We start from the raw sequence: 20,589 nt of genomic DNA on the forward strand, positions 1-20,589 counted from the left end.
GACCTTGCTTCTGAATATTTGGCATGTAGATGTATTGTCATAAGATGATGAGTCTATTGGCACGAGAAACTTCATGTGAGCTTGACCTTTGCCCTTAAGGTAAAACTTGTATTTTTTGTTTGAATTAAATGGAGAATTAACTGTATGATTGGCACTCGTACCACATCTTCTTAGATATATTGTTAGTTTTGTGTACCACAATGACCCTTTTCTCAAAATCCGCTTTGTGTGTTTTTTTGACCAGACTATGACTTTTTGACTCTTGACTTTTGCATATTGGATGTGTCTCTTGGTATGATTACCTTGACGTCAAGTCAGGAGTCTCTGGTTTTTGTTAGTCTTGTATGTTTTTAATTGTAAGTTTATTTTATGATTTGGAGTTTGAACTGGTACACATTTTGTTAAGGGCCATCTGAAGGGATATTCTCGCTTTGTTGAAGATATAAAAAAAGATGTGGTATGATTGCCAATGAGACAACTATCCACAAAAGACCAAAATGACACAGACATTGACAACTATAGGTCACCGTACGGCCTTCAAAAATGAGCAAAGCCCATACCGCATAGTCAGCTATGAGGACCCATTAGTGGCCTTTGACTGATTTCTGCTCTTTTGACATGGTTACTGTCTGTTTTACACATTCCACATTTCCATTCTCAATTTTTAAGAATGTTTGGTTCAGATGAAACGAAATCCTTTAATTTCCGTGAATAAAAAGTAAGAAAATTTACTGATTCAGTAGCATCGTGTGCTGACAGTTGTGATAGATAATGCAAAATGTTTCAATCATTTTACCTTAGATTTCATTTCATGGACATGTAGGTATGGATAGTCTGCTTTTACATCATAAAAATTCACACAGAAGGTATACGCATATCAATAAACTGAACTCAATGCTAAGAACCTATAAAGTACACTTAGACAGAGAGCTCAATCTAGTGAAACACTTTGTTAAGTTGGTCAAATTTAACTTGAAATATCACTGTTTGTTACTAAACTGCACCAAGATCCTGAAAAAAAATGTGCAAGTTAGGTCTATTTAAAGAACTTCAAGAATCTAATGGAAGTAATAAGCTGATTACTGAAATAAATGTAGAATATGTCTATTAACCACAGATGCCCCTGCTTGTGAAAACCTGTGTCGCTCACCTTGGTCTATGTGAATATTAAACAATGGACACAGATGGATTCATGAAAAAATTGTGTTTTGGTGATGGTGATGTGTTTGTAGATCTTACTTTACTAAATATTCTTGCTGCTTACAATTATCTCTATCTATAACAGTACTTTCTGTGGAAAATGTTATTGAAAATCTTAAAATTTTAAGAAAATTGTTAAAAATTGACTATGAAGGGCAATAACTCCTTAGGGGGTCAATTCACTATTTTGGTCATCCTGACTTATTTTTAGTTCTTACTTTGCTGTACATTATTGCTGTTTACAGTTTATCTCTATCTATAATAATATTCAAGATAATAACTAAAAAACAGCAAAATTTCCTCAAAATCACCAATTCAGGGGCAGCAACCTAACAACCGATTATCCGATTCATCTGAAAATTCCAGGGCAGATAGATCTTGACCTGATCAACAATTTTACTTCCTGTCAGATTTGCTCTTAATGTTTTGGTTTTTGAGTTATAAGCCAAAAACTGCATTTTACCGCCATGTTCTATTTTTAGCCATGGCGGCCATCTTGGTTTGTTGGCCGAGTTACCGGACACATATTTTTAACTAAATAGCCCAATGATGATTATGGCTAAGTTTGGTTAAATTTGGCCCAGTAGTTTCAGAGGAGAAGATTTTCCTAAAAGATTACTAAGATTTACGAAAAATGGTTAAAAATTGACTATAAAGGGCAATAACTCCTAAAGTGGTCAACTGACCATTTTGGTCATGTTGACTTATTTGTAGATCTTACTTTGCTGAACATTATTGCTCACTACAGTTTATCTCTATCTATAATAATATTCAAGATAATAACCAAAAACAGCAAAATTTCCTTAAAATTACCATTTCAGGGGCAGCAACCCAACAACGGAATGTCCGATTCATCTGAAAATTTCAGGGCAGATAGATCTTGACCTGATGAACAATTTTACCCCATTCAGATTTGCTCTAAATGCTTTGGTTTTTGAGTTATAAGCCAAAAACTGCATTTTACCCTACCCCTATGTTCTATTTTTAGCCATGGCGGCCATCTTGGTTGGTTGGGCGGGTCACTGGACACATTTTTTTAAACTATATACCCCAATGATGATTATGGCCAAGTTTGGTTAAATTTGGCCCAGTAGTTTAAGAGGAGAAGATTTTTCCAAAAGATTACTAAGATTTACGAAAAATGGTTAAAAATTGACTATAAAGGGCAATAACTCCTAAAGTAGTCAACTGACCATTTTGGTCATGTTGACTTATTTGTATATCTTACTTTGCTGAACATTATTGCTGTTCCCAGTTTATCTCTATCTATAATAATATTCAAGATAATAACTAAAAACAGCAAAATTTCCTTAAAATTACCATTTCAGGGGCAGCAACCTAACAACGGAATGTCCGATTCATCTGAAAATTTCAGGGCAGATAGATCTTGACCTGATGAACAATTTTACCCCATATCAGATTTGCTCTAAATGCTTTGGTTTTTGAGTTATAAGCCAAAAACTGCATTTTACCCCATTGTTCTATTTTTAGCCATGGCGGTCATCTTGGTTGGTTGGCCGGGTCACCGGACACATTTTTTAAACTAGATACCCCAATGATGATTGTGGCCAAGTTTGGTTAAATATGGCCTAGTAGTTTCAGAGGAGAAGATTTTTGTAAAAGTTAACGCAGGACGACGACGGACGACGACGACGGACGACGACGGACGCCAAGGGATGAGAAAAGCTCACTTGGCCTTTCGGCCAGGTGAGCTAAAAAAATGAGTAAACTTCCACATATAGATGCAGGATTCGCGTTATTTTGACCGTTTTGTGATCATAAGCATTGTGAATAAGTTTCAAAACATTTGGTTGAGGCAAATTAAAGTTAAAGAACAGAAACAATAGATTTAGCAGTTTTCCTAACTCAAGGCTCCAGGTTGACATTTGTATCATTGGTACTCGTACCACAACTTTTTACATCTAAAAACTCATGAACAGTGACGCCATCGGGACCCAATATCGAACTTAATAGATCTGTGTTATGGGGTAATGTGAATCGCGTATAAGGTTCCTAACATTTGATTGAGTCAGACTTATTTAAGAGAAAGGAAACGAAAGAGTCAGCACTTCTTATGTTTTTAAAGGGGCATGATAACTCTAAAAAAGTGACACTTAAAAATTTTAAATTTGATTTTGTATTGAGGTGCATGGGGATCCCGCTTATATGTTCAACCCCGCCTTATTCGGTATGTATGTGCCTGGTAAGTCAGGAGCCTGTAATTCAATGAATGCCGTTTTTTATTTGTTACATACTTGTTTTTCGTTCATTTTTTGTACATAAATTTGTTCGTTTATTTTCTCGTTTGAATATTGTTTTACAATGTCATTTCAGTGCCTTTTATTGCTGACTATATGCGGTATTGACTTTGTATATGACCTATAGTTGTTAGTGTTTGTGTCATCTGGTCTTTTGTGGAGAGTTCTCATTGGCACTCATGCCACATAAGGGGGAGGGTTGGGATCCCGCTAACATGTTTAACCCCGCCTTATTTTATATGCACGTGCCTATTTTGTTTTTCGTTTATTTTTTGTACATAAATTAGACCGTTTGTTTTCTCGTTTGAATTGTTTTACATTGTCATGTCGGGGCCTTTAATAGCTGACTTTGCGGTATGAACCTTGCTCATTGTTGAAGACCGTGTGGTGACCTAGGCTACATTGTATAATTGTTAATTTCTGTGTCATTTAGTCTCTAGTGGAGAGTTCTCATTGGCACTCATGCACCAGCTTCTTTTATATAGTGTGTATAAGTTTTATAGTATTTGGTTGAGGCAAACTAAAGTTAGGAGAGCGGAACCCGTTTTTATGGGACGTTCGGGACAGACGGACTAGTGTAACTCTTTATGCCCCTAAATCATGGCGCCAACACAGAAGTACTGACTATTGTGCTGGTGATACACATCCCACTATATATATATATAGCTAGCACTGTCATTAACACATGTACACATAATTTTTATTATAAAAATAATTAATCTTAATTTTGATTTATTTTTGGCCGAATGATTATATGCATGCCCTTCACAATGACTGAATGAGTATCAAATTTGACAAATTTATTGTACATAATTATACATTTTATTATATTTTATAACTTTTTTTCCAACTAATTAAAGCTTACCAACTTATTGATCATCACTTTCCTTTATATGTCTTTTAACATTCTGTTTTGAACAAAAAGATTTGTATGATAAACTTCACATGTATTTCTTTCAAATCTGACATTATTAAAAAGCCATTAAATAAAATTAAGTCGAACTTGATAATTAATGTGCAATCAAATATATATGCATATATACATGTGGATCCGCCACTGTCTAGACATATTTACGTAAATAAGGGATGAGTAAAGGAAAAAAACAACAAGAAAACGACTGAATTAAATAAAAGGATGTTCGATGTACTGTATACTTCGGTTTGTTTTAAAAATCTATACGATGCTTTATTTTTATCTAGTTTTCTTATCAAAATAATTAAAATGAGAAGATAAATACCTTATAGCTTCCTTTACCGTCGATGCTAAAATATTTAATGTTATAAAATAATTTTAGCGTCTTTGACCTACTTTACCTTTTTATACGGAGACTTGCGGTTATCTTCTGTTATGTTCAACAGGAACATTAGAATGATCTAGAATAGAACCCAGATGGAACCAATTGTTATAATTTGGCCAGTTTCCAATGTAAAATTATAAAAATAAAAAGTATTTACCTTATTATTATAAGCTTCATATTTCCACGATGTTAAATGTATTTATGAATGAAATATTCTGTTTAAGGTTATAAAATAAGTTTAGCGTCTTTGACCTACTTTATCTTTTTATTCGGATACTTGCGGATAATCTTCTCAAAGTTGAACGGGAAAATAAGAATGTTCTAGAAAAGAACCCAGATGGAACCAAGAAGTCGGGTTGCTAGAACCAAACAACCCGGATGTTGAACCAGTTGCCATGGTTTCGAACCAAAGAACCAAGGTTCAGAACCAAAAAAAACAAGGTTTAGAACCAGAGTGCACGGGTTGAACCCAATTGCATTCAGAATTCTCAAGACTTTTTATACCTTCAACGTATTTTCCAAATCATTTATTTATTTAGTATATTTATATATAATTTATTTTATACATCTGAAAAATTTCGCCGGTAATTTGCAACGATTACGTCTAAAAAGTCTGCCATCGACGTCGTGCACTATAGCGCTAACGTTGAGGTTACAAAGGGGGGACGCAATTTTTAGGATAAATCATGTTTACCATAGAATCTAGCATGGTGACATATATTTTTTTTATTTCAGATTTGGAGAAAGCATGACAAAATGCAGTTCATGCAGAAAAATGATGAAAATGACATTTTCAGAAACACTTTATTTCTATATTTTATGGATTAACAAGAACTCACAAATAGTGTTGACTGGCTAGTGATTACAGTCCCTAATGGACCTTGAGATGAGGAACTCAGATGACGTAATCAAAAAAATATTAGTCCGCCATACAATTGTGGATGCTGTGATTTTAAAAATGGACATAAATGAACAATAAGAACTGATTTATCATGTTTATAGAGCTGATGTGATGAGAAAAGAAATATGTAGATTTGACCTGAAATAAATTATTAGAAAGGACAATTTTTTTATTGAATTTTATGATCAGAATTTTAGGATTATTTCATGAGGAGAATGACATTTTACACCATCTTCCAGGGTCCAGCAAATTACGAAAAAAGTAATCTCACTTGCCACCCCGAAAATTTAACCAGACATGTATAAATGTATCAGCTTTGATATGAATGAGCCATCATACATGTTCAAGAAACGGATATGGACTGAGCAACAGAGGAAAACGTTACCATTACCGCCTATGGAGAATTAATTGTAAATGTTTACCCAGTAACTATTTAGACCACTTAGCTACCAAGGCTCCTACCCTTTACCAAGAACAACCTGTTACATACCTCCATAAGTCCATGTTCTATCAAATCTCTAATGACCATTGAAAGATCTCTTCTCACAGTCTGGGTAAGCAAAGCACTGCTTTGTTCTTGACTCTGTACAATAAAAAACAAATGAAAGTTTTTAATGACCTTGTCTGACTATACAGTCTTTGCATGGTTGGTAAAATAAACAAGATAAATAAGCTAACTGATATAAGGGTTATTCCAGAAATAAATGTAAGGTGTGGGGGGGGGGCTTAATTATGTATACTGGTTAACATTTCACACTTTGCTTCAAAGATCATTTTGTTAAAATTTTATATTCATTTAAATGTTTTGTGCAGTGGATGTGAAGTATTTCATGTATTTACAAACAATTTTTTTTGCAAATGTATACTTCACATTAAGCTATACATAAAATGGGATAAAATATTATTTTACTAATTCAACACATTTACAAAATCTTCAGACTGATAATTTCTATTCTCAGCACAGTCGAGAGATATGACAAATTATCGCTAGAAACTATGGGTGCACATGCCTGTTGCCGATGAAATTAACATCGCCATAGGTAAAATAGCCAAATAACAGATTATCATTGGTCATTGCAACTCAAATGCTCTTATCACTCTTGCTGTACCCAGTCTAGTGAGAAAATCAATCGTAGTGGAGATGACCAATGATAATTAATAATTATAGGTCAGTTTATTCATTATTACCTCCACTGAATCGCTGCCATATTCACTGAACCTGTCGTCTTTCTCCTGATTTTTTCCTCCTCTACGGCTGCCTCTAATACTTTGTTTATAGCAACCTCTAACCTAGCTCGTAAGTCTCTACAAATAGAAACATCAAACTAAAATCAAGTCCATATTTCTCTATTCTGTAGATTTTTTTCATAATGCTTGATTAAGAAGTATTGACTTGGTTATAAGTTTACTCATACATATTCTTTAAACATTTGTTTTCATTACCAATAACTCAAGTTGGCTCTTACACGAGGAGTTTTAAATCATAATCTACAAATTGGTTTTTTTTTCATCTATTACAAACCTTATCAGTAAAAAAATTTGTAAAGGTTCCGCGGAACCCCCCTTACCAAAAAGTGCTAACATAAGATGCTCACGTTAGAAACTAACATATTGCACACGAGTTTTTTAACATGCAAATTAGGTGAGCATTTTGTGAGCCAAAAAATTGCACATATGAAACTAACCTAATTTGCATGTTAAAAACCTCACGTGCAACTGCTCATATGAGCTTTTTTTCACATGTGTATTTTATTAGATTGCTCACATGTTGCACACGTGAATATTATAGTTGACCAAAACAAAATGGCTGCTTTAAAAAAGGAATATTTTTCAAATTTAAATGAAAATCTTAAATAATTTAGTTGAAAATAAAATAACTGATACATCATGTTAAAAGAGTTATTCTTTAATTATTGTCAGTTAATTATGATTTTCATATCATTTTTTTTATTTTTTTATTTAAACAATAATCATGATCATGACTAAAAACATAACATTACATTATAAAACTAAATAGAGGGACTTGCAAGTTTAGTACACAATGAATGTCTTTGATTAATAAGTACTGTATTTCAAAAAGTTTAAAAAGGAAAAATCTTTATACATGTAGTACTTATTTTGAAGCAACCTGTATATATATTCCCATAAAGGACTTAAAATTGTAATATATTTCAAAATCTGACACAAAAATGAAAATAATGAAATAGAAATGATAACTTACAAATAATTAACCACAGCCACACTGGTTTTATCAGATTTCAACAATGCCTTTCTTCAAATAGCACAATATAGGACTTAACATTTTCCATATCCATCTACCTCCATTTATTGCATGCTTTTCATGAATTTGAATTTACAGGAAGTACATGACTGGGCATGTCATTTTGAAAAAGCTCATATGAGCAATGATGTAGGTTAGTTTTGAATGGTTAGAAGAATGGAAAAACTTTTCAAAGTACAAAACTAACATAAAACTAACATGGATGATAAAAGCTCACCTGAGGTTTGAAATGCACATGTGAGCATTATGTTAGATTTTTGTGGGCACATATGAACTACCAAACTTCACATATGAGCAACCTGATTTGCATACAATTCTTACTTGCATCTCATGTGCTTCACATGTGAAACTTATGTGCTTTTGTTAGCAATTTCTGTACGGGCCAGTGTCTCGCCTACTTTTGCTGTTTATCACACACTCATCAAAAATGATGAAAAAAATCAATAAAATTATTCCTCTCGATACTATCTTTTGATTGTCAGAAGCTTCTGTCCAAGTTTGGTAAAAATCCAGGTTAGTTTAAGAATCTTAAAAATGTTTTAAATACTTTAACTGCAGACTGTATGTAATGTTAACTGGAAGAAAAACTAAGTCCATTTATAAGTAAAATACGGGAAAAATGGAATTTTATTTTTACAAAATTTACTTCTGAATACTATCTTCTGATCATAAACAAGCTTCTGGCCAAGTTTCTTACAATTCCAGGATAGTTTAAGAAAGTTATTAAAATTTTAAAAACTTTAACCACAGAGTGAATGTAATGTTTCCTGGCAGAAAAAAACTAAGTCCATTTATAAGTAAAATACGGAAAAAATGGAATTTTATTTTTACAAAATTTACTTCTGGATACTATCTTATGTCAGAACATAAACAAGCTTCTGTCCAAGTTTCGTACAATTCAAGGATAGTTAAGAAAGTTATTAAAATTTCAAAAACTTTAACCACAGAGAGAATATTTGTGGACGCCGCCGCTGACGGAATGTAGGATCGCTATGTCTCACTTTTTCGACTAAAGTCAAAGGCTCGACAATAAACATTTTTATATATCTACATATTATAGATCCTTTGAGAGATTTCAAGAGGATTTAGAGAGGATTTGAGTGGATTTCGAGTGGATTTTTGTGTTTACTTCCTTTAAAACTTACCCCCAATGATTGCCTTTTGTGGTTTTCTTCAGTAAGTTTCTTTGGAAGTCCCTCCCACCACCACATCCAAACTGACTAAATACCTACCCCCAATGATTGCCTTTTGTTGTTTTCTTCAGTAAGTTTCTCTGGAAGTCCCTCCCACCACATCCAAACTGACTAAATACCTACCCCCAATGATTGACTTTTGTTGTTTTCTTCAGTAAGTTTCTCTGGAAGTCCCTCCCACCACATCCAAACTGACTAAATACCTACCCCCAATGATTGCCTTTTGTTGTTTTCTTCAGTAAGTTTCTCTGGAAGTCCCTCCCACCACATCCAAACTGACTAAATACCTACCCCCAATGATTGCCTTTTGTTGTTTTCTTCAGTAAGTTTCTCTGGAAGTCCCTCCCACCACATCCAAACTGACTAAATACCTACCCCCAATGATTGCCTTTTGTTGTTTTCTTCAGTAAGTTTCTCTGGAAGTCCCTCCCACCACATCCAAACTGACTAAATACCTACCCCCAATGATTGCCTTTTGTTGTTTTCTTCAGTAAGTTTCTCTGGAAGTCCCTCCCACCACATCCAAACTGACTAAATACCTACCCCCAATGATTGCCTTTTGTTGTTTTCTTCAGTAAGTTTCTCTGGAAGTCCCTCCCACCCCATCCAAACTGACTAAATACCTACCCCCAATGATTGCCTTTTGTTGTTTTCTTCAGTAAGTTTCTCTGGAAGTCCCTCCCACCACATCCAAACTGACTAAATACCTACCCCCAATGATTGCCTTTTGTTGTTTTCTTCAGTAAGTTTCTCTGGAAGTCCCTCCCACCACATCCAAACTGACTAATGAGGAACATCTGTAGTAACTCGATACTTTTCTTTATAAATGCTCTCGTTTCTTTCACGTTCTGTAGAAATCAGATATATTAAAAGAGCAGCATAATTATGTGTACATACTGTAAATACAGAAATTAGTGTGATTTTTATTAATGCGAATAATGCAACTGGGTGAGTTTCGCAATAAGAACTTGTACTCTGATCTCTGGTACATATGTCTGTATAAAGCAGATTTTCTTGAAACCGCAATAATAAATACATGCTTTTACAGGATTGTTCTACGGTAACCACTACTTAAAGCGTGATACAACATTTCTTTACTTAAGACAGCTGAATTTTCAAAATTAAATAGAAAGCTAGCCAAGTCTTTTTAAAAATATTTAAAGTTTAACTTTTGAGTGAAGAAATATTGTAATGTAAAAGATTTGGTCTTTAAGTCTGTTTCTGTAATGATTTATTGAAAATATTCACATAAACTTGATACTTCTTTTCCAAAGGTCTGCAAAAAGATGGGTTTTTTTTTCTATGTGATTTCATCAAGCATGATCACTTTTTTTGTGACTTCACAACAGGAAATGCAGAGGAAAGAAAATGTTGATGCCATAAGGCAAAACAAAAAAGTATGTGTGTTTACTGTCACATTCTGAAACTAGAGGCTCTAAAGAGCCTGTGTCGCTCACCTTGGTAAACAATGGACACAGATGGATTCATGACACATTCTTGCTGCTTACAATTATCTCTATCTAAAACAGTACTTTCTGTGGAAAATGTTATTGAAAATCTTCAAATTTTAAGAAAATTGTTAAAAATTGACTATGAAGGGCAATAACTCCTTAGGGGGTCAATTGACTATTTTGGTCATAGTGACTTATTTTTAGTTCTTACTTTGCTGTACATTATTGCTGTTTACAGTTTATCTCTATCTATAATAATATTCAAGATAACAAAAAAACAGCAAAATTTCCTCAAAATTACCAATTCAGGGGCAGCAACCTAACAACCGATTATCCGATTCATCTGAAAATTCCAGGGCAGATAGATCGTGACCTGATCAACAATTTTACTTCCTGTCAGATTTGCTCTTAATGCTTTGGTTTTTGAGTTATAAGCCAAAAACTGCATTTTACCCCCATGTTCTATTTTTAGCCATGGCGGCCATCTTGGTTTGTTGGCGAGTTACTGGACACATATTTTTAACTAAATACCCCAATGATGATTATGGCTAAGTTTGGTTAAAATTGGCCCAGTAGTTTCAGAGGAGAAGATTTTTCTAAAAGATTACTAAGATTTACGAAAAATGGTTAAAAATTGACTATAAAGGGCAATAACTCCTAAAGTAGTCAACTGACCATTTTGGTCATGATGACTTATTTGTAGATCTTACTTTGCTGAACATTATTGCTGTTTACAGTTTATCTCTATCTCTAATAATTTTCAAGATAATAACCAAAAACAGCAAAATTTCCTTAAAATTACCATTTCAGGGGCAGCAACCCAACAACGAAATGTCCGATTCATCTGAAAATTTTAGGGCAGATAGATCTTGACCTGATGAACAATTTTACACCCTGTCAGATTTGCTCTAAATGCTTTGGTTTTTGAGTTACAAGCCAAAAACTGAATTTTACCCCTATGTTCTATTTTTAGCCATGGCGGCCATCTTGGTTGGTCGGCCGGGTCACCGGACACATTTTTAAAACTAGATACCCCAATGATGATTGTGGCCAAGTTTGGTTAAATTTGGCCCAGTAGTTTCAGAGGAGAAGATTTTTCTAAAAGATTACTAAGATTTACGAAAAATGGTTAACAAGAGTGCACACGCTGAAATGTCTCGCCTTCTATACTAATCATTGATATTATGTTGATAGTCCTAAGTATAAAGCTAAGCTTTAATACAACTGTCACATAAACTTAACATTAACCAAGATAACTAAACAAAGACCAAGGAACCTTGAAAATGAGGTCAAGGTCAGATGAACCATGCCAGGCAGACATGTACAGCTAACAATGCTTCTATACAACATATATAGTTGACTTATTACTTATAGTTTAAGAAAAATAGACCAAAACACAAAGACTTAACACTGTGCAATGAACCGTGAAAATGAGGTCACGGTCAAATAAAACTTGCGCAACTGACATAAAGATCATAAAATATTTCCATACACCAAATATAGATGACCTATGGCATATAGTATTAGATAAAAAGACCAAAACTCAAAAACTTAACTTTGACCACTGAACCATGAAAATGAGGTCAAGGTCACATGACATCTGTCCGCTAGATAGGTACACCTTACAATCATTCCATACAACAAATATAGTAGACCTATTGCATATAGTATGAGAAAAACAGACCAAAACACAAAAATTTAACTATAACCACTGAACCATAAAAATGAGGTCAAGGTCAGATGACACCTGCCAGTTGGACATGTACACCTTACAGTCCTTCCATACACCGAATATACTAGCCCTATTGCTTGTAGTATCTGAGATATGGACTTGACCACCAAAACTTAACCTTGTTCACTGATCCATGAAATGAGGTCGAGGTCAAGTGAAAACTGTCTGACAGACATGAGGACCTTTCAAGGTACGCACATATCAAATATAGTTATCCTATTACTTATAATAAGAGAGAATTCAACATTACAAAAAATCTGAACTTTTTTTTCAAGTGGTCACTGAACCATGAAAATGAGGTCAAGGACATTGGACATGTGACTGACGGAAACTTCGTAACATGAGGCATCTATATACAAAGTATGAAGCATCCAGGTCTTCCACCTTCTAAAATATAAAGCTTTTAAGAAGTTAGCTAACACCGCCGCCGCCGTAGCCGCCGCCGCCGTAGCCGCCGCCGGATCACTATCCCTATGTCGAGCTTTCTGCAACAAAAGTTGCAGGCTCGACAAAAATTGACTATAAAGGGCAATAACTCCTAAAGTGGTCAACTGACCATTTTGGTCATGTTGACTTATTTGTAGATCTTGCTTTGCTGAACATTATTGCTCTTTACAGTTTATCTCTATCTATAATAATATTCAAGATAATAACCAAAAACAGCAAAATTTCCTTAAAATTACCATTTCAGGGGCAGCAACCCAACAACAAAATGTCCGATTCATCTGAAAATTTCAGGGCCGATAGATCTTGACCTGATGAACAATATTACCCCCATGTCAGATTTGCTCTAAATGCTTTGGTTTTTGAGTTATAAGCCAAAAACTGCATTTTACCCCTATGTTCTATTTTTAGCCATGGCGGCCATCTTGGTTGGTTGGCCGGGTCACCGGACACATTTTTTAAACTAGATACTCCAATGATGATTGTGGCCAAGTTTGGTTAAATTTGGCCCAGTAGTTTCAGAGGAGAAGATTTTTGTAAAAGTTAACGCAGGACGACGACGACGGACGACGTTGGACGCCGGACGCCAAGTGATGAGAAAAGCTCACTTGGCCTTTCGGCCAGGTGAGCTAAAAAAACGTAGGTACGTAGAGATTTTAAAAAATTTAATATTTTTTTTATATTGAGTCTATGGGAGCAACATTATAACTTAAACAGTGCTTAATCAAAAATGGTGAAAAAACCTTTAGGGTAGGTGATAAAAATTAGGGTAGGTAGGGGTACAGTAAACACACATACTTTTTTGTTCAGCCTTATTGAATTTTGATCCTTGAAGAACTAAGATCTTACAGACCACATGTTTATGAACAAACATATTCAACAGGTCATGAAAAGAATGCATCTGCTAAGAATTAGAGAAATGTACTTCATGAAAAAATTAACATTAAGTATCAACTATAGAAAGAAAGAATTATTTAAAATCGTGTCAAGATACATGAAAAAAAAATAGTGTTAAATACCAAAAATTATGAAAAGTTGTGTCTAATCCAGCTATGGCCCGCTACAAATCTATACAGTCTCCTGATTAATCGTATATTTACCTTTTTATTGTGCTTGTTGGTATTTCTGTCTCGTACTTTACAATCTTTTGAAGAGGTATCTGAACAATCACCAGAAGGAAACTAAAAGAAAATACAAGGTTTATACAATTTATAAATGGTTTATAACAACCTTCCCTTCCTCTATTCAAATTCCTTAAAAAATCATGACACTTCTGGCTTTTTTTTTAAAGCTATAAATTATTTTTTGCCAATTTTTTTAATTTTTCCTTAAAAAAATTACATTACAGTTACACGTCTGTAATTTAATAGAAGTGCCAGTGCAATAACTTTAAAACAATCTTTTTATATCATAAATATCTTGAAGAAATGAAGGTTTGAGAGCAAATGCAATGTAATTTCCACTATAATTAATGTTTCCAAAGGACATAACTCTATTAAAATTAATTAATCAGAACTTATTTTTAAACTTTCTGAGACATTGCTGATGTAAACCTATGATATATTTTTCATAAAAATCAGACAAGCATTGTATACATGAGAGAGCTAGCAATGCACATTTTCATATGTTTATTTTCCAAAGGGCATAACTCCGTTAAAATTAATAATTCACTGATACAAAAAATATTGACACATTTAAATCTGACAAACCTTATGAACTGTACATGTGCATCTCTCCTTTCCTAAAGGCCCAGGACTTGTTGCCTCCCCTGAAAAAGACATTTTATGTTCTTCAAAAATGAAATACACTAATGACAAATAAATAATACTGTTTTAGAAATGATCATATATACAGAATGCACTTAAAATAAGTAAGAAGCTTTGTGTGACGAGTGGTCTAAGAAGTTCATCTATTATATCATTAGTTAGTCAACACTCATGGTTGTCAATGTCCAACCCTGATCATGAGCAATACATTACTCATACAAACTTTACAGCTCATGAGCAATACATTACTCATACCAACTTAACATCTCTTGAGCAATACATTACTCATACCAACTTAACATCTCATGAGCAATACATTACTCATACCAACTTAACATCTCATGAGCAATACATTACTCATACCAACTTTACATCTCATGAGCAATGCATTACTCATACCAACTTTACATCTCATGAGCAATACATTACTCATACCAACTTAACATCTCATGAGCAATACATAACTCATACCAACTTAATATCTCATGAGCAATACATTACTCATACCAACTTTACAGCTTATGAGCAATACATTACTCATACCAACTTAACAGCTCATGAGCAATACATTACTTAAACCAACTTTACAGCTCATGAGCAAAACATTACTCATACCTACTTTACAGCTCATGAGCAATACATTACTTATACCAACTTAACATCTCATGAGCAATACATTACTCATACCAACTTAACATCTCATGAGCAATACATTACTCATACCAACTTAACATCTCATGAGCAAAACATTACTCATACCAACTTAACATCTCATGAGCAATACATTACTCATACCAACTTTACATCTCATGAGCAATACATTACTCATACCAACTTAACATCTCATGAGCAATACATTACTCATACCAACTTAATATCTCATGAGCAATACATTACTCATACCAACTTTACAGCTTATGAGCAATACATTACTCATACCAACTTAACAGCTCATGAGCAATACATTACTTATACCAACTTTACAGCTCATGAGCAATAATACATTACTCATACCAACTGAACATCTTATGAGCAATACATTACTCATACCAACTTAACATATCATGAGTAATACATTACTCATACCAACTTAACATATCATGAGTAATACATTACTCATACCAACTGAACATCTCATGAGTAATACATTACTCATACCAACTTAACATCTCATGAGTAATACATTACTCATACCAACTTAACATCTCATGAGTAAAACATTACTCATACCAACTTTACAGCTCATGAATACATTACCAAGTAGTATAAGCTGCAAGGATATTGATTTTTTTCTCACAATTTTGGTCATTCTAAGATCAAAGATGAGTTGGGTCCTTTTTACATATTTGTAAACAAAGGTTATGGGGTTTCCATCAATAACACAAAATTAGAACACACACAAAGTAAAACAACTCTTTTGTTGCTGTTCTTCATCTCAAAGTCACAATGAGGCCTTCAACAGGGTGCAAAACAAAACCTCTCACCTCAAAGTCACAATGAGGCCTTCAACAGGGTGCACAACAAAACCTCTCACCTCAAAGTCACAATGAGGCCTTCAACAGGGTGCAAAACAAAACCTCTCGCCTCACAAGTCACAATGAGGCCTTCAACAGGGTGCAAAACAAAACCTCTCACCTCAAAGTCTCAATGAGGCCTTCAACAGGGTGCACAACAAAACCTCTCACCTCAAAGTCACAATGAGGCCTTCAACAGGGTGCAAAACAAAACCTCTCACCTCACAAGTCACAATGAGGCTTTCAACAGGGTGCAAAACAAAACCTCTCACCTCAAAGTCACAATGAGGCCTTCAACAGGGTGCAAAACAAAACCTCTCACCTCAAAGTCACAATGAGGTCTTCAACAGGGTGCAAAACAAAACTTCTCACCTAACAAGTCACAATGAGGCCTTCAACAGGGTGCAAAACAAAACCTCTCACCTCACAAGTCACAATGAGGTCTTCAACAGGGTGCAAAACAAAACTTCTCACCTCACAAGTCACAATGAGGTCTTCAACAGGGTGCAAAACAAAACCTCTCACCTCACAAGTCACAATGAGGTCTTCAACAGGGTGCAAAACAAAACCTCTCACCTCACAAGTCACAATGAGGCCTTCAACAGGGTGCAAAACAAAACCTCTCACCTCACAAGTCACAATGAGGTCTTCAACAGGGTGCAAAACAAAACCTCTCACCTCACAAGTCACAATGAGGCCTTCAACAGAGTGCAAAACAAAACCTCTCACCTCACAAGTCACAATGAGGTCTTCAACAGGGTGCAAAACAAAACCTCTCACCTCACAAGTCACAATTCGGTCCTCAACAGGGTGCAAAACAAAACCTCTCACCTCACAAGTCACAATGAGGTCTTCAACAGGGTGCAAAACAAAACCTCTCACCTCACTGCAATTTTCAGACAGCTCCTAGCACGTGCATATGTATTAAATCAAACTAATAAATTTAATTAAAATAATTGTAACTCATCAAAGTTGAATAGAAGTTCCTATCTACCCCCATACAATCAATTCAGAAACAGCTTATGATTGAACAATATCATATATTTGGGGGGTCTCATTGGGGGGTTCTGATCCCGGATCCCGCTTACTGTTTTGTCAGATTCCCGTATCCCGCTTACACTATGTACATAAGCAATTCTCATTTATTTTGTCATTTCCCGGGTCCTGCAAGACCTCATTTCCCGTTTTCACGACACAATAATTTGACTTTCACGTGTCACACTTACAAAAAATCGGCAATCCTGCGTCACGCTTATACCCCAATGAGACCCACTATTTGATGGTTCTTGTTAGATCTATCTATTGTTATATATATTTATTTTATTAGTATTGCTAAACTTGAAGGTGACAAAGGGAGCACTAAGTATATATATATATATGTATATGATAAAAGCAGGTTTTGGATGAAGCGTATAAATGTTATAAAAGAATATAAAATTAAATCAAAACAGAGATAATTTAATTTTAAGATGGCTGAAATTATAATTGTCATTAATGTGTTCCACTTGAAGGTACACAACAGCTCTCATGGATTTAGCAATTACCACCTGTTCACTATAAACACACAGATTTTGAAATGTTCACCTGTCCACCATGTACATGATGTACAGACACGCTGCTCTCCTTACTTTAAATATTCATTTTAGAATTAGTACAAAAATATTGTAAGTTTTGCATGTGCTGCATCACTATGAAAGAACATTAATGGCATGTGAACTCTAAAAGGTTGCCACAAGCGACCATATCGATCAAATCTTACTATGGACAGTTGGCAATGACAAAATTCAAAGCTATTCCAGACGTTTTCTCATGTTGAGTCTTTAATCTATTTTTAGATCTTATTATGCTTATATGTCTGCTAGTCACAGTTTTTCTCTGTTTACTATAGTTTCTGTTAAAAAATTTCTAATGGGGATGACTTGTCATTAAAGGGAAATATCCCTAGGATGCTCCGAGCTTTTTAAGTAGGCTCTTCTGAGTAGTACTTTCCTTTGTATAGACATCTTAATAGATCATCATCATGATAACTATATTGTTATATAAACTGCTGAAGAGAGCCTACTTATAAAGCTCCAAGCATTCTCCAAGTATGCTCCAAGTATGCTCAGAGCTTACTTGTAATAATAAATCTATGATCCCTAACAAAACAAGTAACCTTTCCAAAATCATTTGAGTTACTTCTTTTAACAAATTTCAGATCCAGTAATTCTAATTTTAAGCAAATTAATATTAAATACATGGCTGCTTACATTAATTGTTAGTGTGATAAAAGAAGGTAAAATATGATAAAATAATTCAGAAAAATAGCAACTATGTTATTTCTAAGTCAGGAAGGAAAATCCCTCAACTAGAGAATTAAAAGCATTACCAGGTCAAAATTTCATAAAATTCGCCAAATATTTTTTGTGAGTAATCAAATTAATTATATAATGAAAAATAAAATCTTTGGGTTACTATGAAAGCTTTTTCGTAACCCCATTTTGAATAGACCATCTATAGCTTGAGTGCTTTAAACAAGGTTATTTTATATAATTTAGAAAATTATCAGATTAAAAATTTAGCAGTCAGAAAACTTCAATTCCGTCTGTTGTTCCCCATTGCTTATTAGAAAATATTTTTTTGCTATTGAGAAATTTGGCAATATCTAAAATCTTGTCAACATTGAAAGTACCGAACAAAAAATTAACCAGTGCCACAAGCAAAAGAAGTTTTGACCCAGTCCATCACCTTGTAAAAACTGTATAAATCTTTCTAAATCAGTTATCTGTGTTGATAACTGCTGAATCAGCTTTTCTTTAACCTTGCCTGGGTTAACTATCTGGAAAAGAAAAAAAAGTTATAAAATTACTACATGTATATAAAGTTTACTGGTTTTCATGTATTGTGAATTCAGAAATTATTGCATGCATTTATTATTGTGATTTTGGCATTTTGGACTAAGTTCAATTTTAATTTTAGCAATATTGAGAAAATTCCTGTTTAATTCATATCAAAAATTTCAAAGTGAGAGTTTAAATTATTGCAATTATAACCCTGTCGGATTTTTGGCAATACTAAAGAGCCTGTGTTGCTCACCTTGGTCTATGGGAATATTAAACAAAGGAAGCAGATGGATTCATGACAAAATTGTGTTTTGGTGATGGTGATGTGTTTGTACATCTTACTTTACTCGACATTCTTGCTGCTTACAATTATCTCTATCTATAATGAACTTGGCCCAGTAGTTTCAGTGGAAAATGTTAGTAAAACTTTACTAATTTTATGAAAATTGTTAAAAATTGACTATAAAGGACAATAACTCCTTAGGGGGTCAATTGACCATTTGGTCATTTTGACTTATTTTTAGGTCTTACTTTGCTGAACATTATTGCTGTTTACAGTTTATCTCTATCTATAATAATATTCAAGATAATAACAGAAAACGGCAAAATTCCTTTAAAATTACCAATTCAGGGGCAGCAACCCAACAACCTGTTGTCTGATCCATGTGAAAATTTCAGGGCAGATAGACCTTGACCTGATTAACAATTCAATCCTGTCAGATTTGCTCTAAATGCTTTGGTTTTTGAGTTATAAGCCAAAAACTGCATTTTACCCCATTGTTCTATTTTTAGCCATGGCAGCCATCTTGGTTGGATTGCCGGGTCATCGGACACATTTTTCAAACTATATACCCCAAAGATGATTGTGGCCAAGTTTTGATTAATTTGGCCCAGTAGTTTCAGAGGAGAAGATTTTTGTAAAAGTCTACTAAGATTTACGAAAAATGGTTAAAAATTGACTATAAAGGGCAATAACTCCTAAAGGGGTCAACTGACCATTTCGGTCATGTTGACTTATTTGTAATTCTTATTTTGCTAAACATTATTGCTGTTTACAGTTTATCTCTATCTACAATAATATTCAAGATAATAACCAAAAACAGAAAAATTTCCTTAACATTACCAATTCAGGGGCAGCAACCCAACAACCTGTTGTCCGATTCATCTGAAAATTTCAGGGCAGATAGGTCTTGACCTGATAAACAATTTCACCCACGTCAGATTTGCTCTAAATGCTTTTGTTTTTGAGTTATAAGCCAAAAACTGTATTTTACCCAATGTTCTATTTTTAGTCATGGTGGCCATCTTGGTTGGTTGGCCTTGTCACCGGACACATTTTTTAAACTAGATACCCTAATGATGATTGTGGCCAAGTTTGGTTAAATTTGGCCCAGTAGTTTCAGAGGAGAAGATTTTTGTAAAAGTTAACGATGATGTCGGACGCTGGACGCAAAGTGATGAGAAAAGCTCACTTGGCCAGCTAAAAGTGAAGGCACAACATAATTACCTCTCCAACAGCATGATCAACAATCTGTTTCAGCTGATCTGTGCTGTAAAATAGAAAGACATTTATAGAATTGTTTGGTCATAATTAATTATTATTCTGTAGATAATTATTACTGTAAATTCAGACATTATTGCCAGAATTTATTTTTGCAATTTTGACATGACCAACTAATTATTGAGTTTTCTCCACAAATATTTATTTGAATAGGAATGCAAATTGTTA

The 20,589-nt window shown here is 34.2% G+C and overlaps 1 protein-coding gene and 1 long non-coding RNA gene across 5 annotated transcripts in view; both read right to left on the reverse strand.

Moving 5' to 3' along the window:
- The window catches only part of LOC139482692 (RUN domain-containing protein 1-like), a 726,769-nt gene that overhangs the window by 484,637 nt on the left and 221,543 nt on the right, over positions 1–20,589 (reverse strand). For all 3 annotated transcript variants that reach the window (XM_071266763.1, XM_071266762.1, XM_071266760.1), the window contains exons 7-10: positions 20,368–20,410; positions 18,766–18,856; positions 14,468–14,526; positions 13,859–13,939 (exon numbers count right to left, since the gene is read on the reverse strand). In XM_071266763.1, the coding sequence (XP_071122864.1) occupies positions 13,859–13,939; positions 14,468–14,526; positions 18,766–18,856; positions 20,368–20,410 (274 nt within the window). The remainder of the gene's footprint in view (positions 1–13,858; positions 13,940–14,467; positions 14,527–18,765; positions 18,857–20,367; positions 20,411–20,589) is intronic.
- On the reverse strand, positions 6,145–9,824 carry LOC139482700 (uncharacterized). Of its 2 annotated transcripts, none has more exons than XR_011654917.1 (3): positions 9,171–9,824; positions 6,846–6,962; positions 6,145–6,240 (listed from the first exon to the last, which is right to left on the reverse strand). It is a non-coding gene; the product is annotated as an uncharacterized lncRNA (long non-coding RNA). The 2 variants fall into 2 exon arrangements; XR_011654918.1 differs by lacking the exon at positions 9,171–9,824 and adding an exon at positions 9,084–9,144.

The sequence above is a fragment of the Mytilus edulis genome, chromosome 7 (assembly GCF_963676685.1).
Source record: "Mytilus edulis chromosome 7, xbMytEdul2.2, whole genome shotgun sequence".
Classification (NCBI taxonomy): domain Eukaryota; kingdom Metazoa; phylum Mollusca; class Bivalvia; order Mytilida; family Mytilidae; genus Mytilus; species Mytilus edulis.